Genomic DNA, 19,861 nt, shown 5'->3' on the forward strand with positions numbered 1-19,861 from the left:
CTGACACAACATTAACACAAGGGAAGGAGGAAAATGAGCGTGTTCCCAAGTTTTTTTTTAAGCTACTGATGAATTTCAAAGACAAAACTTAATATGTAAAACAAGTAGAAGACAATCAATGAGGTTTGGAGGTAATGAAAGAGTCTAAAATGTTTTCTTTCACTGAAGTACTAAAACTCACAAGTCAATTCACCAGCTAACAACTGAAGTAACTGCAGCCTTCACATTAGAAGTCTTAAAGCAGAATTCTCATTTCCAGTAAAAGACACTAATTTCACAGAAGTGGAAAGAACACCCTTCAGGGACAACGTGCCTCACTCTCCAGCTTACTGTCACCAGAACAAGATACTCGCACACTAACCAGCTGATAAAATACAATACTCTTGTTCAGAGAGAACTGTCTCTTATAATAGCCTGGCTCTTGCCCCCAGAGCTTTATTACCAAGAATAAACTTTATGAAAGGTTGCCATACATAAAGCAGACCTCCAGCTGCTCCTCTAAGCAAACATCAATGAGACTTGTGATAAGAGAGATTAAGTTGCTATCACGTCCACCGGCAGCCGGGAATTTCTCACCCTCTTCTCTCTAGCATGGCAAAGAGGAAGAAAGGAGGCTTAAACCACACATTCAACAGCTTTCAGAGTGACTTACACAGGCCGACTGCTTTCAAAGGAAATAAAACAAACTTGAAATAGGTTAAAAACTTAGCTTGAATGTTAATTAAAATACAACATTTAGCCACTTTCCTTGGGAAGCTAGGCCTCCTATGAACTCCTCCAAGGGGTGACCCCCTGCCCTTGGGACAAAGCAGCCCAGGGGGAGGCCTGTGCACACCAGGAGGGGACGGCACAGGACAGAGACCCGCACACACACCGCCCGCAAAGACAGTACAACACACAGACAACTGTGCGGTATTAACAGGAAACTGTGTAACTCACAAAATACAGAGAACAAAGACCACAGGGCACTTCTTAAAGTGTTTAAAGGAAACATGCTGGTCACATACTCTTAAAATACACAATTAGTTTTCATTCATGGATAAGAGCATAAATACTTTCTTCTGGTTTTCAACACTTAAAATGCCATTGGATAGAAAAAGACGATAGCATGTCCTAAGATCCTGTAAAGAAAGGGGTGTGAGGCCACGAGGGACATAGCATTTGCCAAGTACTCTTAATGCTGTTTTTCCCATACTGGTCAATCACCACCCAGAGAAGTTAAACAATTTCTCAAGTAAGGGAGGTAGTTTACCACCACTGATAAATGGCAGAGCTAGGACGGGAACCTAAGTGTGAATCCAAAGTCAAAATCCATGCTGTAACATATGATCCTGCCCCTAAACGCGTTCACACTTGCAACTTCACTAGCACGATGCTGGACCAGAAGCTACACTCAGAAAGCAAGGGGGAGAGGCAGAACTGAGTTAGCTAATAGTCAGTTAGCCAAACTGACTAATTTCCAGTCAATTAGGGACGCCAGGAAGCATCGTTCTTAAAAGGGTAGTTAGTCAACTAACCTACGAACTCATGAGGTCAACCCTTTCTTTCATCCAGAGAAAACCAGTTACCGCTTCAAGTATCTCTAAAATCACCTTTATACCAAAAGTTTCTAGCCACTATCATCAGTTTTCCGATTTTATCATTTTGCTTTCTTCTCAAAGTTTTAAACCTCTTCCCCATTGCTATTCATGTCTCCAAGACTAGGAAAATCTTATGCAAACTCTTGAAGCACTCACACAAATCCTTAGCAGCTGAGAAGACAGGAAGAGAGACTAAAACGTTTCCTGGTCTGCAGCCTCATCTTTAAACCTGCTGAAGGAAGAGGAATGGCTCGGGCACACGTCTTGAACTTGAACTTGCCATATAAATGCGGGAATGCTTTCCAAGTTCAACATTTTCAGTGTGGTCACCAAAACAAATTCATCTAGCAATCTTGAAATTAAGTTCTACATCCCACTACTGACTTTCTGCTACTGTAAAAGTCCTGTTAGGAGAAATTTAACTTTAAAAAACTCCTCCTGTTTTGGAGTAGTTCCTGAGAATATTAAATTTACTCATTCCTCTCAAAGGGAAAGTACTGTGAACAACACAAAATCTTCTCTAACTATACAGCTACATCTGTTTCAAGTATTCTCAGAACATCGGTTATTTCAGTGGCTCTAAGAAATCAATCACCACTTGCAGTGGGCCTACTTTCTGGGGTGGGTCAGGGTCGGTTACCCAAGGGGAGAGAGAGGAGGGCACAATTCCCAATTCCTGACGTGTGCGCATTCCTGAAGCAAGGGCTCTGGGTCTTCGCCTTCAGCATCTGGAGGCTACCGTGGTGAACGAGAACAGAGTAGAAATTCCACCTCGACACTGACACCTCAGCCGACAGGATCACCAAGGACAATCAACAACAATCCCAGAGGCACTGCTAAGTTCCTCAAGTTCACCTCCTGGTCAGTCACAGTGAGCTGGAATCCTGTCCTGCACACAAGTCACCTGAGACAGAGAGTCGCTAAGTAAAATCAAAGTTACAAAGAGGAACCTGTTCAGAGCTGGGGCTGGGATGGTATTTCCAAGTGGCAGCCTCAGGTCCAACCTTTTCCCTATGAGTTCCGGCCAGACAGGCTGCCACATGACTTCCCCATGACCATCAGTGTGGCCCTTGCTGGACTGCCCGCACGGCCAAAAGCGAGGCAGGAAAGGCTAACAAAATCCATGCAACTGTGGGACGCTGGACACACAACGAATGCAGGCCCTGAGGTGCCAGTGCCTCATGAGCAAAGCTCTTCACCAGAAGTGGGAGACTCCATCTACCTACAGAGGGTTTTGAGAGCATATTCCCAGGTATCTTTACCTTGGAAACTGTTAACGGAATCTTACCTGTAGACTATTTTCAACAGAGCTCTTCACTACATAAAGTCAAAACAACTCGTAAAGTATAATAATTAAAACATGCACATCTTTGAAGTTGGTAGCTTTATATAAACAATTAAACTAGAATACTACGATTAAGTGGAAGGAACATAGAATAGGATCTTTAGACTATAAAGTCTCTAGACTACAGGGTCCAATTCAGTTGTCTTTTGCAATATGTATGTGGCTATATTGAATTCAAATAAAATTTAATTAAAATAAAATAAAAAATTCAGCTCCTCAGTCACACAAGCCACATTTCAAATACTCAGAAGCTGCATGTGCCACAGGCTGGAGAGTGAAGACAGAACATCTGCATCAACACAGCGACTTCTACCGACAGCACGGCTCCTGGAAGAAACCAGCCACAATGTCAACAGCACCCCATCCACACAGTCAACCTCCAACACTCTGTGTCCTGACTGTGTGGCTGTTCACTGGCACACAGAATGTCACAACTCGATGGGTGAATAATGCATGGAATTTACTCCTCAATAAAGCTGATATGAAAAACTCCAAAGGAAAAATAAGAAATACCTAGGGCAGATACAGGAAATCCCTTCAGTGGAGACCTCACTGGGTCAGTCCCAGCAGGAGTGGGAGGTGAGCATGCACACATGCATGTGAGTCTCGGTGTGTGTCGGAAGCGGCAGAAGACATCCAGACACTGTGGAAGGGAAGGGACAGAGCCCATGGTCCTCATTTCACACCCCAAGTCACGTAACACCACCCTGCTCACTGGGGGACCACTAGACACCATCCATATACAGACGTAAGGGGGCAGAGCCTCAAAGACACCTTTCAAATGATTAAGGAAAAGGAACTGGGAAAGTGAAAAGACGACCCAAAACACTGAAAGGTTTAACACCTGAGAATCAGCTGAGCCAGGTACTGCCAACCCCACTGGACACAAACTAAATCTCCCCCAGCTGATAAAGTCAGCAGCTCCAGCCAAGAACCACAGCTGACCACAGCCCACCACTCTAGACTTACTGGTTCTCATAGGCGACAGGAGACGGAAAGGTAAAAACCGGCCAGGCTCCCCAGAAAATTCAGGCGTGCAGTCACACCTGCTAGTCATAGCATGCCTTTACCTATTAGTATGCAACACTTAATTTTCATGTCAGATATCATTTTCATATTTACTTCACACATTTCCAAATCCTTGTGAAAGGTTTATTAAAAATGGGGGGAAATGTTCAATAGAAGGGTAATGGTTAAGAATATTATGGTATATTAGCTTGTAATATTGGACACCATTAAATAGGATTATGAAAACTATACAAGGTTTATGAACTTATGATTATGAATCCTGGTAACACAGAAAAACAGAATCAAATGAAAAAGCAAAGTACACTCTACCCACAATATGTACACATATAAAAGAAGGACTAGAAGAAAACATGAACAAACAGAAATTGCTTGATTTATCAGACTGTGCCTTTTTTTTTTTTTTAATGTAGATACCCATTACTGTTGCTGTAACAGTATTAGTGTAATACAAAATAAAACTTAAATATTTACAAATAGCACACTTACCACAGTGGGGTTGCCACTACTTATCAACTGGCTGACTTCATGAAAAATGCTTTTGCAGTCAATTGATTTATCTAATGATCCTCGTTTTACAATTACTGCTACTGCTAATAGAATCTGTTCCCGAACATACTTTTGGAGGCTGTAAAACATAAAAATCATTGTGAAAACTTTTACACAAATCCAATATAAAAATACTCCCAGATTGCTCGCTGTGACTGCAGCTGCTGGCAGCACGGCTCACAACTAAGGTGGCGTGCTCCTGGTCACACACTGGTCTACTGCAGAGTCCGGGGCTCGAATCCACACTCCAGCAGTGACGGTTATATGACCCTGGGCAAGCCCCTTCACACTCAGAGCCTCAGTCTCCTCATGAAATGGGAGTAAGAGTAACAGGGTTGTCACAACAAGGACTGCCCACTCTCAGCTTCGCAGCCCATGCACACTAAGCGCCATGGCAACTCTGGGCAACCCTGCCAGAGAGACACGCTGTGGCCTCGTCTCCATCTCCATCATAGCTAATATGGAAAGCTAACGTGCTAGCTAGCCAAGACACAGCACTATGAAAACATACACACTCTTAAAAACCTATTTGTACAGACAGGAACACGAAAAAAGTCTTTGTATCTAAGTTCTGTTCCTCAGTGTGGTGGCAGAAACACCTGTCTCAGATGAAGCCTCCTACGAAGCCCGTTGAGCCACAGGGGCATACAGACTTAACTGTCTTTTCACAACCGTTTCTTAAAAGGAAGGCTTGGAAAACCTAACTCTGAACTTCATAACCCAGCCTCTAGAACTTCACACAGATTCAACAACCACGTGCCCCTGGGACAAAACCCAAACTCCCCAACGGGGCTTGTGGCAGTAGGACCCGCCCCAGCCTCCCCAACCCCTTGCCATCCAGCACAAGAACTAACAGCGCTTGCTCTACTCTGAAAGGTGTCCCCGTATGGACATAAAAGGTAGAGCCCCCACTTTTAAGGTGGTTCCTGGGCCTCCCTCCATCTCAGCCCCTCCACTCACTCTCACAACTGCAGGGCCGGCCCCCTAAACACCTCTCTCTGCACCCGGCTGGTCATCCAGAGGAGGGCTCCCTACACCACACACAACACGAAGTGTCTGTTTCTGCGGGGGTTAACTGTGTCTCCCTGGTTGGTTGCCATGCCGAGCACACTGCCTGCCACACAACAGGCATTTATCAGACATTCATCCAAATGAACAAACATATCTTGCTCTGTCAAGAATGAAGAGAAAAACATTCCTTCAAAATAGACCTGAAGGATTCATTAAGCAAATAAAAGCAAAGACCCTACTGTGTGCAAGAATGTGAGGTGACCAAGGGGGATGTTTGTACTTCTGGGGGACACAATAGTTTGAAACAATGACTGCCACTAGAAAGGTACACAGAGCTAGTTTTAAAGCTCACTGCTGGGACTCTTTACAACCCAATGGACTGTATGCCACCAGGCTCGTCTGTCCACGGAAAAATTCCAGGTAAAAATACTGGAGTGGGTAGCCTTTCCCTTCTCCAGGGGATCTTCCCAACCCAGGGATCAAACCCGTGTCTCCTGCACTGCAGGCAGATTCTTCACCATCTGAGCCACCAGGGAAGCCCAAATCACTAGAGAACAATAATACCCAACATTTATTAAGTGCTTATGACCTGTCTTTATATAAACTAACTCCACAAAATAATACATCTAATCCTCACAATCTTTTGAGTAAAGTACAGCTATTCACTCTATTTAATAATCAGACAACTAATGCACAAAGACGTTAATTTGCCCAAGGCCACGGAGTTAGTAAGGGGCACAAGGGGGACTCGTAGTTCCGTTCTCAATCACTATGCTATATGCCTCTAAAAAGTGTACCCTGCATTTCACTCATAGATTGGAGGAAACAATAGAAAAGAAAGGAAAACAGTGGTGCCTGCAGTGGGAGATATACAACAGCACGTATGTATTAGTCTATAGTCCCTAACCTGTAGCTCTCTACCCATGTGGCACACCAAAAGCTTTAACTTGACCCTGATCCACTCACAGCACATTCTATAAGATTAAAACGTCTGTGACATGAAAGTCCAAAAGAGGCAGAACTGATTTAGATTAAACGAGACACAACAACTAAATACAACATATAATCTGTGGTTAAATCCTGAATCCAAAAGTAACCTACAAAAGATAAAAGGGATATAAGCAGCACTATTCAGACAACTGGGAAGGTCAGAATTATAGTGAATAATGTAAATACAGAGTTATATCAAGAGCGCTGAGGTGATCTAAGGAGAGCTGCACTGCGGGGTTTAGGGGTGGGAGTCACTGAATCGCTGGCTGAGCCTCTGCTAGGGAGAAGGCACAGCACTCCTCTTTCCACTTGGCTGAACACTTTTTTCCCCAAAAAGTAAATGTGGGAGACAATATATAAGTGAACTATTTCCATGTGGAACCCGACAATCAACTCTAAAATAGCCCCTCAACTCACTGGAATTATTATGGTGAGATGATTTTGGATAACACAAGAGATGACATGCACACACAACTGAAATCTGCCAAGCTGAAAGGCGGGGTGAGTGGGCACGTACGGGTGGGGAGGTGGAGACCCGTGATAAATGAGCAGCTCCAGGTTGGGGTGGGGGCCGTCTGTGTGTGTATATGGCGGGAGGGGGTGGACTGTGATACATGAGAGACTTCAGGGCAAGTTGACAACAACATCCAAAAGGGTTCATTAAACAACAAATTTAAATAAAGGAAGAAAAACAGCATGAAGGAGAAGAGAAAGGTCTGAAACAGGAGCGAGTTTTCCTTATGCTGTTAAAACTGAAACAAATAAGCCACACCCTCACTTGGAGACAAGCACCTTTGCTCATCCCTGGAACATGTTATCCTTCCAACCTATGATGCTAACAGGCTGAGTCACACTTGGGGCTTTTCTCTTGTGCATTCTTCTACATGAAGCACTTACTAGCACTTTACTGGGTGCTAAGTACTGTGAACTCAGAGACTGCTAGTGAACTGAGCAGGAACAAAGCCACACAGAACATGTGGACATATCTTTTAGGCTGTGTGCATCTCTGTCACCAAGACCAGCATCCTTAATCACCAGCAGTTCTCACTATGTAACAGTTCTGCATTGAGTGTGAAAATAAATATCTGTGCAAAAAGTGTTCAACTGCACAAACTGCACACAATGTACAATGCCTCTCCTTAGGAGACTTGGTATTGAGGGGATTTAAAATAAAAAAAAAGATATACAGTAAATGAATTTCTCCCAAAACCTGTATGGCCAGTAGTTTTCCTCATTTGTTTCTAAACCATACAGGCAATGAATTCACACAATCTTTAAAATTTTTAAACAATACAATGTGTATAATATAAAAAGAAAACTCACTCTCACCCCATTCCTCAGACCTGACCCCTCTCCACAGGAAACTTAAAAAGAATGCGGTGCTTTCGGCTCTACAACCTTCCCAACACTGCCATCTCTATGTACACGTTAATGGTGCCTGACTTCTCCCAACCCTCATGGCTACTCACCTATGTCTTATAATATACACCAAGAACCAAAAGAAGCACAAGCATAAAGGATTTTCGACCTAGTCAAAGATCAACTTTTATTTATAAACAAAATTCTGGAACTAAACAACAAAAAGCCCTAACATCCAAGCACAATCTATTCAAAGAAATGAAACCCAGTGTCACAAGCTTATAGTAAAAAATCTCCCATCATTAAGTTCCAAAACAACCTACAATCACATGTACGTAAATTTTTAAGATATGAGCCCACACAGAGCTTAACCATAAACATCAGTGACTGAAAAGCAAAGGAAAACCCAGCCCGAGGATGAGCTGAGAGCAGGTACTCACTGAGGCCTCTGCAGGACGTAGGTCAGGAGGAAGGTGCGTAGGGACTCGATACTGGCCTTCTCCAGCAGAATCCACTCTCGGACCACGGCCTCCATGATGGCTGTGGCAGCTTGGAAGAGGACATAGTCCACTTTACTTGTTTCTGGGGAGGAAACCAGACACCGTCTTTAAACAGCAGCCCACCTTCCCCTGCGCATTCTGCGTTTATTAATTTTAAAGAGAACTTTCAGACAAGGAAGGAGATGGTTACCTGTTCCTTTTTTATCCAGTGACCTTGCTCTAGCACCACAAAGAGGTTAGTTCCTCTCAGAAGACACCTCAGGCAGGTGGCAGCTAGTCACCGATCACAATTGTCACAAACTTTCCTCACCTCTCTTCAACTGTTACTTCCAAAGCATGAAGAACTAAAAAATAACACAGCTTTAACAAAAATAAAATAAAAATAGAAAGCAATCAGAAAACATTCTGAGATTCTCACCCTGTGCAAAACAGAACTTTGTATCTGAAGAGAATCTGACAAATGAGCCTCTGAACATTACTATCTATGACGAGCCATGCTGTCAAGATATCTCAAGTTTGTTACGTAATTAAGCTTTGAGCAGGATGGCCCATCTCCAATAGCAAGTTCAGAAATGAGCACAATCACATTCAGGTTCTTTTCCTCAAAATGTTTAAAAAATAAAAAAGTCACATTTACACAAGGTGAGAAGTTCTTGTGAATTTTCTGATTGCAGTAGTGATCAAACTGAGTAAAATCCCAAAGCTACACTCAGAAAAATTCCAGCTTTAATGAGCAAGTTACAGCATCTGCACTGAACCCGCTTCTGAGGGGAAACCAGACACCATCTTTAAACAGCAGCTCATCTTCCCCTGCGCATTCTGCGCTTATTCATTTTAAACAGAACTTTTAGACAAGGAAGGAGATGGTTATCTGTTCTTTTTTTACCCAGTGAACTGAAACTGAATCAGGAGAGTTAAAAAAAAAAAAAATAGAAAATTAACATACTGAAGAAACGCTTTACATTAATTTTCTATTTTTTTCTTTTATTCACCAACACCACTATTATCGGTTTCCAAAGCAGCAGCATCAAAAGGGAGAGACAGTCAAAATGAAGTCAAGAAAAAGTAGAAATTTTCTGAGGCTCTACAAAATAACCATCATGTGCAACCCATACAGAGTCTGATCTGACTCCGGGTTTCTGCCAAGATCACTGCACAGGAGCGCCTGAGGCCCAAGAGACGCTTGTAGGCACAGAACAGCACCTACAATGACTTCTCAGAAAAGCATGAAGACACGGGCAGGCACATCATTTTCTCCGCTTTTCAAGTGCAGACCATTTACAAGTATTACAAGTGATCTCGACACAATTTTCTATAGAAGTGTTCAAAGAAAGGTATGCCTACGTCAATTCCTATCATACTAGGCTACAGTGGGGGGGGGGGGGTTTGAAAATATCAAAACTAGTAAGAGGAATCAATCTGGACCTTTTTTTTTTTTTGATTAGTCCATGCCATTTTAACATGAATTCTAATCGAAATGGTAATCAGAACTCACAAAATTTTAGAAAACTTAAAATACAATGAATAAAGCAATAGTGTCCAAAAATGTAAACCTATCCTAAAAAGATGCATTTAAAGTTCTAGTAGGAAAAAAAAAAGTGTTTTAGTCAAAGAGGACTTGAAACAGAAACCAGTGCTATTTATTTAGCTCACTAAGGAGAAATATGGTACTGCCTCATAAAAGTAATTCAAATCATCTACTATAAACCTCTTCTTAAAACGATGGTTATTTGCCTATCTGCACTTTTCACTGCAATGTAAAGTTTTTAAGGACCTGCAATCCTTAACCACGGATTTGAACAGGGAAGCAATATTGTAGGGACTCACAGAATTTTAGAAACAGAACCCTGCAGAGATTCCCTAATCTGATCCCTGCATGTCACAGCTGAAGAAGCTGTCGCACCGAGAGACAGAGGAGACTGAGGCCCGCGTGGCTGGCCCTGTCTGTTGGGTGATGTGGGCCTGCCCTGAAAGCAGGTGCCAGGAGGCCCGGCAGGCACTCCTGCTTCTTGTGACCACTGAACATGCTCCTGTCTAACTGTGCTTACAGTCTAGCCTTTTTCTTCCCCGTCCCCTTGTTTGCAATTGTAAGGGGACAATTACAGATAAATGACATACAGAAGTTTTCAAGAGAACTCTTTTCCTTAGGTAGCTGTTTGGTATCAAATGAAGATCTCTGTACTACTATTCCTGTAAGAAAATGTCTCTAAGAAAGGAGGAATCTGAAAAAAAAAAAAAAAAGAAAGAAAGTCAGATTCCAGATTTAAAAGTAGTTTTCCTAACTTAATAAAAAGTTCTTTCTCATAAACACTGCCGTTGGCCTTCCTAAACTGCACTTAAACATAACAGAAGCATGCAGAAGACAGCAGCCAGAACTCTGCAAGCCTGCTGGCAGCAGGTGAGGCCTTCACACACACAGGAGCCTCCGTCTTGCTCTCCGCTGAGATGCTCAAAACTTCAAGGTCCCTGTGCAGAGCTCCCGGCTCAGCAGGAATCACTAGCACTCTCAAGGGTGACTTCCCACTGACTAGGACACTGTCTGAAAAATGACAAGTTAATTTAAGCCACCTTAGCAGGAAGCTTTTACTTCCTACCACAGTAACTCTCTCCAATAACAATTACATAAATAAAATTCAGGTGCATCTTGTCGGCCATCTGAAACCAGACACAGACAGGAAGACTAAAGAGAGAGCGAAACTGAGGGCCAGGAGCACCAGCACTGCCTTCCAGCATCCAGCAAGTGCACTGCCCTCCCCGCTGGGGCTGCTGTCCAAAGCAAAGGCCACGTAAGCCTCCTGGTGACACATGCACACTAACAGCAGTAAGGCTCAGATTTGCTCTCTCTCTGATGTCTCTGAGATGAAAAATGAGAGAAATCTTTTTCTCCTGGAGAGCTCCAAAAGTGCGGGACCCACTCAGGTCTTGGGGGGGATTTCTTCAACAAGAGCAGAACGCACAGGTTTCCCGAAGGAACATCTGACCCTACAAAACTAGTAAATTCCTAAGTGCCAAAGACTTCTGAGGCAAAAAAGTCAGAAAGTGCCCTTCTAACAAAACGCAGAAGCATGCAACAGGCACACAAGTGCACACACACAGAAAAGAGCAAAGAAATTAAAGCTACAATGAAAACAAAAGCTTAAGACGAGAAAGAAATGAGGAAAAATAAGAAATAACAAAACTTAAGTAAGAAGAGAGAAAGAAGAATTTTAAAAGGCTAGAAAAAGGAAGCATCCAAGAGAAAGCCTCCCCTTCATCAGAACCTACCACCCAGACACTCCACACAAGTGACCTATATCCCGAAACAAGAACGTGAAAACCCTGGATTGCGATCGACTGCCACGTGCATGAGAAGTCTTCTCAGAGGAACTAACGTTTCTGGGCTGGTGGCAACTGGGTAAGGAGTTAAGCTTTCCGTGAAGTTCAGACGTCAACATTAATGTAACACCGGGCTTTGCAGTACATTAATGATTATGCTTGTAACACATGCACCCAACTTTTAAATAGTTACGTCTCAAAACCCAAAATGCTTTCAGTAGCGTGGCCAGAACTAGCAATACTCTTCTTTCGAAATTTTTATCAGAAAAACAAAAGTATTCTAAAACAAGCTCAAGTCATAACAAAGCAATAGTTCTTCATAAAATATACATACTCTAAAAAGGAAAGAGTGGTAAACAAACATACTCTAATAACATACTTATCACTGAGACCGGTATTTCCCAGCCAGTACAGAATGATAACCGAGTCATGGCCAGAAGTCGGATGAGACACCACAGGGACCTGCTAACGCAGTGAGGCCGAACCTCGAAAGCCAGGCTTGGATCACCTGAGCTTTTCTCCCTCCACTGACACTGACAGCTTCAAGGCCGTAAGGATGAAGAAGCAAGGCTCCCTCCAACTCTTAATGATCTTCAGTTTTGCTTCTTTTAATTTAATACTGAGTTAAATATTCTCCACATGGTAACAAGTTTTCTTAGTGTCAGAAACAAATTCAACCAAGTATAAAAATTGACTACTCAAAAAAAAAAAAAAAAAACCTGCCTCATTTAGAATTAAAGGTGAATATTAGACTGCTTCTCTAACTTAAGCTCTAACTCCTGGAGGGGACAGAGCCGCCTTTACCACCACTGCCAGCTCCGCACAGAGCACAGAGCACTTTTCAAAGGTTGTCTGACATGTGGTCACGCGGCAATGACCTTCACCTGACCTCTCGCCAAGCGCTTTCCCATGTTGCTATATCTGTGCCTCACTACAACTTAACACGGTCAAGTCCACTTAAGGAAATGGCATCATTATGCCCATTTCACAGATGGAAAAGGCTCCGAGGGGCAATGTGACTTCCCGAGCTGCTTCCGGGCTGCAGGTACCCCGGTGCCCAGCCCTTCCACCGAAGGCCCTGACCCGGAAAGCACTGCGCACGGAGACCGACTGTGGGCTATTTCCCAGAGCGCTGGGGGCTAGCGGATTAGCCTTCCTAAAGCACAAGAACACAAGGTAGATTTTTCAGCTCCTAACACTCAACTAACCAATTCCGTAGTCATGGACACCTCAAACAGGCTTCCTTTCAGAGCCCCCAATAGGGATTACAAAAAATGATTCCAAATAAGAAAAACAGCCAACAAAAATCAGGTCATAAAATAACTAAACAATGAAATCTCTCTTATAATAATTGAAAAATATCTAAGCGGCAAAGAGAATGCCATCTTTGAACAAGTTATAACTGCTGTTATTACTTTTAAAGGAAAGAGATCACTCTCTACGTATGTCAGATATAAGGTACAAACAAAACATTTTTTACAAGAGTAAAAAACTCAATGTTTCATTTTATGACATACAATGAAGAACCCACACAGAACTGACTAATATTCACTACATGAGCTGAGTACAAACTATTATATATGGTTTTTAAAAAACTAAAAAAAACAACTAAAAGAAACTGTAGAAATCTCCATCTTAACTTTAAAACACTGGGATGAATTACAGTGCATTTCCTGTAAGTGATATCATACTTGAAAACAACAGAAAAAACATTCGATTTTCCTCCCAACATTATAAGCCTTGACATTATGGCCAATAATAAAACAACTTACTGAGTGCGATACTTAGAGAAGGAAAATCCAAAGCAAAACCAAAGTTTTCTCTCTGGCCTTATGGAATATCTTTAAAGTCACTCCAGTGGAATGACTAATGGAAATTTTAACTGTACAAACCTGCTTATTTTTAAATGAATTCAAACATCTAAAGTTCAAGATAGAAAAATTAGGCATTTTTAAAGTAAATACACTTACCCAAAATATGCTTGCAAACTGCAAACGGTGATTTTGACTTCCTAAATGATAAGAATATATGCTCAGCATGCTGGCGCTGCTCAGTGTTAACCATGGAAGGTGGTGCCTTGAGAGTTAAACACAAACACAGAGCACACTTGTTTAATAAGGAAGCTTCAACAACAGCAATCCTTTTACCCACAACAACAGAAAATATTTTTACTTTTGGAGACAACAGGAGGACAAATTCCTGCTTAAGAACTACAATATTAAACATTATAATAAACACCTAAAATACATCTTCAAGAAAACAGAAGAAACTCCTGGCAAGGTTTCAATCAAGTTGCCTAACATTTTAGAAAGGTAGATACTTATTTTACATTTTTTGGTAAACTTTTTAAAAAACATAGCTAATATTATCTTTTATTCCCAAATATACCATTCCATTTAAAGTGATGCAGTTCAAATCACTTCTAATAGGCACAGGTGAAACTGAATCCAAAGTTACTAAAACTTGATTTCTAAAAATGATCTTTTAAGATAGTCTGCTCAGGTCTTCAAGTTCCATTTTGTTCTAACAATATTTCTTTCAAAGACAGTATCTTCTGAACCAGCCTGACCTAAAACATACATTCCCATTCCACGGTTCGGTTATCTTTGACTTCACTGAGACCCATCTGAAGCTTAGAAGGAGAGACTGGCTTGTACAACATACAGATTAAAATATCATATTCCTCAATTGGGGGAGTGGGGGAGGTGGCAAGAAAATGAACCTCTGTTGCTATAACCAATATACATTGGGGAAATCACTTCAAGTGTATTCAAAGACCAAGAAGATGAAAAACATTTTGCCACATACATTAAATCAATACTCAATATAAAGTCTATCAACTATGCAACATTAGTCACTCTATTTTCAGTTAAAATAGCTTTTAAAAATCCAAGAAAAGTCAACTAACTTTGATTCTCTTGCCTAAAGGAATTCTAATTAGCTAAAGCCAGTTCAGACTACTATTCCTAATGATACAGCACCCTCTACAGCTCTCCAGGTAAAAATGAAAACATTTCCACTAAAAAACTATGGTAATTAGAGAACAAGGATTACGCTATACAGCACAGGGAATTACAGCCCTTATCTTGTAATAACCTACAATGGAGTATAATCTACAAAAACACTGACTATACTGTACGCCTGAAACCAACACTGTAAATCATCTATGTATCAGTCTTTTTAAAAGAACTGTGTCACATTCAATTCTGTTTTGTTTTTCCCCCTAATTTTGGCTGCACCAGGTTTCAGTTGCAGCACTCAGGATGTTTAGTTACAGCAGGTGAACTCTTAGTTGCAGCATGCAGGATCTTAGTTTCAACCAGGGATCAAACCCGCATCCCCTATATTGGAAACACAGAGTCTTAGCCACTGAACCATCAGGGAAGTCCCCTTGAATATTTTTAAAGGCTTTATTAATAAAATATTGTGAACAGCTAACTATGCTAAACATAAATTTTTTTCATTTGCAAATTCTTTATTCCACCATTTTCCCTAATTCAAGGAGTTCACTGTGCTTTCACAAGACCCTTCATCTGCTGACTATGACCTGAATACACAGCATGCTAAACACTACCACCACCTGCTATACTGTTTACGAATACAAGTTCTACAAACAAAACAGCTCCCAAAGTTAATGATCCCGGGACAGCCTAATATCATACACTTAATAAGATACAAGTCTGAATACAATTTTAATATAACATAAAAAATGAATTCTATTTTTAAGTTCAAATGATGAATTACAAACTAAAAGCTTGTATTAACCACCTGGTTGAACATTATCATACAAACAATAAAATCATCAAGTCAATATGTTAAGGTACAAGATGGTATTCACTTTAATTTCTCAAAACTAAACTTTCAGATTCTTTCTCCTTGAAAATGAGTTTGTAACGGTTTCCAAATAACAAGTTATTATGAAGTCGTGAGAAACTTCTTTGTCTTAAAAAAAAAAAAAAAAAAATCCCCAGTGCCCGAAGATTCAACAGGCTGGGAGTCAAAACCAAACACACGCATCTCCCCAAGACCCCCAGGCAGCTCTGACCCAGAACGCCCTCCTCTTCAGAACGTCACCCTTCACAGCTGCTTCAGTCCCGTCCCTCTTTACCAGCCTCTCCTGACCTTCCCCTAGATGGAGCACAAGAGGCGTCTCTACCCCACCTGGCACCACCAACACGTGTGAGCCCCCAGTACCTACATGTGGGAAGCTTCCATCACCCGACTCATCACAAGGTACTGCAGATATTCGCTGCCCTCTTTCCTTTCTCTACTGTTTCTGTGACACTAGAGCCCTCCTTTCACTCATCTCTAAATTCCGAGAGCCAAGTCCATGCACAAGGGAGAGGTGGGAACAGCACTGACACTTACTGAGTGTGGAGCAGGCAGCACAGTTTTCACCAGACAGGTAGACAGGGATCTAGTCTTTCTGCTTACAACAGGTCAACTCTCTTAAAAATCCCTTACAGCCATCAGAAAGACCTGGTTTCTAATTATTTATCTGCAGCACAGCAGTTGGGAAGCCTTGGGCAACGACCCCTCTCTGGTCCCCCCATCTAATAATGCTAAGGAATACACCTTATAATTGCTAAGAGAACTGTGGTTAAAAACGTGCTTATGGATCTCCCAAAATCAACCTACAGTAATTAAATCTTTTTGAGACTTAAACTGGAATTATATTATCTCAGAATATGACAAGGTGACCCAGACACATCTAAGAAAAGACAAACAGTCAAAATAATTTGGAAAAGGGGAGCTTTAGGGACTTATGCTAAATGAAATAAGTCAGACAGAGAAAAGCTAATACCTTATGGTCTCACTTACATGTGGAATATAACAACAACAAAATGCAAAACCCTAAGCATAAGATACAGAAAACAGAAATTGGTGGCTATCAGAAGCAGAAGGGGGGAGTGGTCAAAATGAATCAAAGTGGTTAAAAGGTACAAACTTTCAGTTCCAAAACAACTAAGCCCTGGGGGTGTAAAGCACTGCCTGGTGACTCCAACAACCATTCTGTTGGCTGTTTAGTCACTAAGCCGGTGTGACTCTGCAGCTCCAAAGTCTGCAGCCGCCAGGCTCCTATTCCATGGGATTTTTCAAACAGGAATACTAGAGTGGATTGCCTTTTCCTTCTCCAAGGGATCTTCTCGACCCAGGGATCAAGCCCAGGTCTCCTGCATTAGTAGGAGATTCTTTACTGCTGAGCCACCTGCTGCTGCTAAGTCGCTTCAGTCGTGTCCAACTCTGTGCAACCCCATAGATGGCAGCCCACCAGGCTCCCCTGTCCCTGGGATTCTCCAGGCAAGAATACTGGAGTGGGTTGTCATTTCCTCCTCCAATGCATGAAAGTGAAAAGTGAACATGAAGTCGCTCAGTCATGTCCGACTCTTAGCGACCCCATGGACTGCAGCCTACCAGGCTCCTCCGTCCATGGGATTTTCCAGGCAAGAGTACTGGAGTGGGGACTGCTTATCTGAATATTGCTAAGAGAACAGATCTTAAAAGTTCTCATCACACACACACACACACACAAATTATAAAAATATTTGGCAATGGATGTCAACCAGACTTATTATGGTGGTCACTTATCAATATACACAAATCATTATGTCATATATTTGAAACTAATATAACTTGGGTGGGGTTTTTTTTGGCTATTTTTTGTTTGTTTTGTCTTTGGCCTCGTGACATGCAGGATCTTAGTTCCTGACCAGGGATCAAACCCTCGCCCGCTGCACTAGAAGCACAGAGTCTTAACCACTGGACTGCCAGGGAAATCCCTGAAACTAACATAATGTTAAATGTCAATTACACCTCAGATAAAAAGTAAATCACACTTGAGGCTCAAAAAAATAGCCATTTAAAAACATGCAGAAAAAGAATGATAAGAAGGGAATCTTATCCAACCAGATATAAATACTTAAAATAATAATTTAAGTGTCAACACTTCAGTTCAGTTGCTCAGTCGTGTCCGACTCTTTGCGACCCCATGAATTGCAGCACGCCAGGCCTCCCTGTCCATCACTAACTCCCGGAGTTCACCCAAACTCATGTCCATCTAGTCAGGGATACCATCCAGCCATCTCATCCTCTGTCATTCCCTTCTCCTCCTGCCCCCAATCCCTCTCAGCATCAGAATCTTTTCCAATGAGTCAACTCTTCCCAGGAGGTGGCCAAAGTATTGGAGTTTCAGCTTCAGCATCAGTCCTTCCAAAGAACACCCAGGACCGATCTCCTTTAGAATGGACTGGTTGGATCTCATTGCAGTTCAAGGGACTCTCAAGAGTGTTCTCCAACACCACAGTTCAAAAGCATCAATTCTTTGGTACTCAGCTTTCTTCAAATCCAATTCTCACATCCATACATACGGAAAAACCATAGCCTTGACTAGATGGACCTTTGTTGGCAAAGTAATGTCTCTGCTTTTGAATATGCTGTCTAGGTTGGTCATAACTTTCCTTCCAAGGAGTAAGCGTCTTTTAATTTCATGGCTGCGGTCACCACCTGCAGTGATTTTGGAGCCCCAAAAAATAAAGTCTGACACTGTTTCCACCTCCAACACTTAAGGCATAATAATAATTTAAAACACAGTAAAAGAGCAGGAAAAAACAATGGAACAGAGAGAATTCCCAGAAACTCATGAGATGCAACAAATTAGTGAAGACTAAACTTTATAATAAAAGGCAGTTCTATTTCCAGTTTTTTAAGGAATCTCCACACTGTTCTCCATAGTGGCTGTACTAGTTTGCATTCCCACCAACAGTGTAAGAGGGTTCCCTTTTATCCACACCCTCTCCAGCATTTATTGCTTGTAGACTTTTGGATCGCAGCCATTCTGACTGGCGTGAAATGGTACCTCATAGTGGTTTTGATTTGCATTTCTCTGATAATGAGTGATGTTGAGCATCTTTTTCATGTGTTTGTTAGCCATCTGTATGTCTTCTTTGATATTTTACCACATTTAAAAAAAATATAAGAAGGAAGATAACGCAACAGAGCCTTCCCAGGTGGTGCTAATGGTAAAGAACCTGTCTGCCACTGCAGGAGACTGAGGCACAGGTTTGATCCCTGGGTCGGGAAGATCCCCTGGAGAAGGACATGGCAACCCACTCTAGTATTCTTGCCTGGAGAATCCCATGGACAGAGGAGCCTGGCGGGCTACTTGGCCATAGGGTCGCAGAGTCAGACACAACCGAAGCTACTTAGCATGAACATGCACAAGACAACAGAATTTTGAGGCGAAGTAAGAAAAACTTGAATATTCATAGACATAAACCTTGTTTGGATGGCAGTTACAAGGATATATACACAACTGCCTGAACTCCTCAAAATGGACACCCAAGATTTGTGAATTTTACTGTAAGTTAATACACCACAAACAAAATGTTTTAAAAACTCAATGGGCAAAATAAAAGACAGACTAGATACATTGAGAAGAAAATGAACACAGATATGAAAATTTATTTAGAATGAAGAAAGACACAAATATTAAGAGTCTTAGAGGACAAAATGAAGGTCAGTTCTCTGCCCTCCTGGGAGCCCCAGGAGCTGGCCCACAGACACCAGGCCCACAGCCTCCTCGCCCCGTCCTGGCCCCAGTGCCTCCTCTCCCCACCAAAGCCACAGCCCCCACAGGCTGCGTGCCCCCGCAGCCACAGTCCTCTCCAGTTCTTTGGTCTCCCTCCCTGCCCTGGACATATTGCAGGAGAAAGACAACATTATCGTTTTTTTTTTTTAAAAAAGGAGAAACATGTTTAACAAATTAAGATCAATGACTAAATTTTTAGCAAAGTCGGAATGGATGGAGATTTCCTTAACCTGATACAAAGATCTTAAAAAAAAAAAAAAAAACTACAGCAAACATCAACTAATGTTGAAACAAAAAAGCTATTCCCTTTGAATTGTCAATAAACTGTCAGTAAACCATCAAGGTCCACTGGACTCAATTTTGGAGATTTCTTTTTAAAGCAGTTTTAAATTTGCAAGGCTTGATATTTCATGATTTTTACTTAGAGGTCTTCCAAAGAATAAAGGCAAATTCTATTTTTAAAAAACAAAATAAAACTCACTGTAATTTGAAGTCATTTATGTATCCACTGGACCCTTTTCTAAGATACAGAAGATGATCTTGGTGATCATATTTTTTCTATATCTTGAAAAATTTTGTTATTTCATCATTCTAAGGA

The 19,861-nt window shown here is 41.7% G+C and overlaps 1 protein-coding gene across 5 annotated transcripts in view; it reads right to left on the reverse strand.

Moving 5' to 3' along the window:
- Positions 1-19,861, reverse strand: part of XPO4 (exportin 4) — an 89,952-nt gene that overhangs the window by 60,449 nt on the left and 9,642 nt on the right. For 2 of the 5 annotated variants that reach the window (XM_006073228.3, XM_006073232.3), the window contains exons 2-4: positions 13,646-13,751; positions 8,301-8,442; positions 4,441-4,579 (exon numbers count right to left, since the gene is read on the reverse strand). In XM_006073228.3, the coding sequence (XP_006073290.1) occupies positions 4,441-4,579; positions 8,301-8,442; positions 13,646-13,751 (387 nt within the window). Of the gene's footprint in view, positions 1-4,440; positions 4,580-8,300; positions 8,443-8,550; positions 8,705-10,478; positions 10,583-13,645; positions 13,752-19,861 lie in introns of those variants that run through there. The other 3 variants (XM_025262814.2, XM_044927283.1, XM_025262816.2) reach the window with 3 other exon arrangements.

The sequence above is a fragment of the Bubalus bubalis genome, chromosome 13 (genome assembly GCF_019923935.1).
Source record: "Bubalus bubalis isolate 160015118507 breed Murrah chromosome 13, NDDB_SH_1, whole genome shotgun sequence".
Lineage (NCBI taxonomy): Eukaryota > Metazoa > Chordata > Mammalia > Artiodactyla > Bovidae > Bubalus > Bubalus bubalis.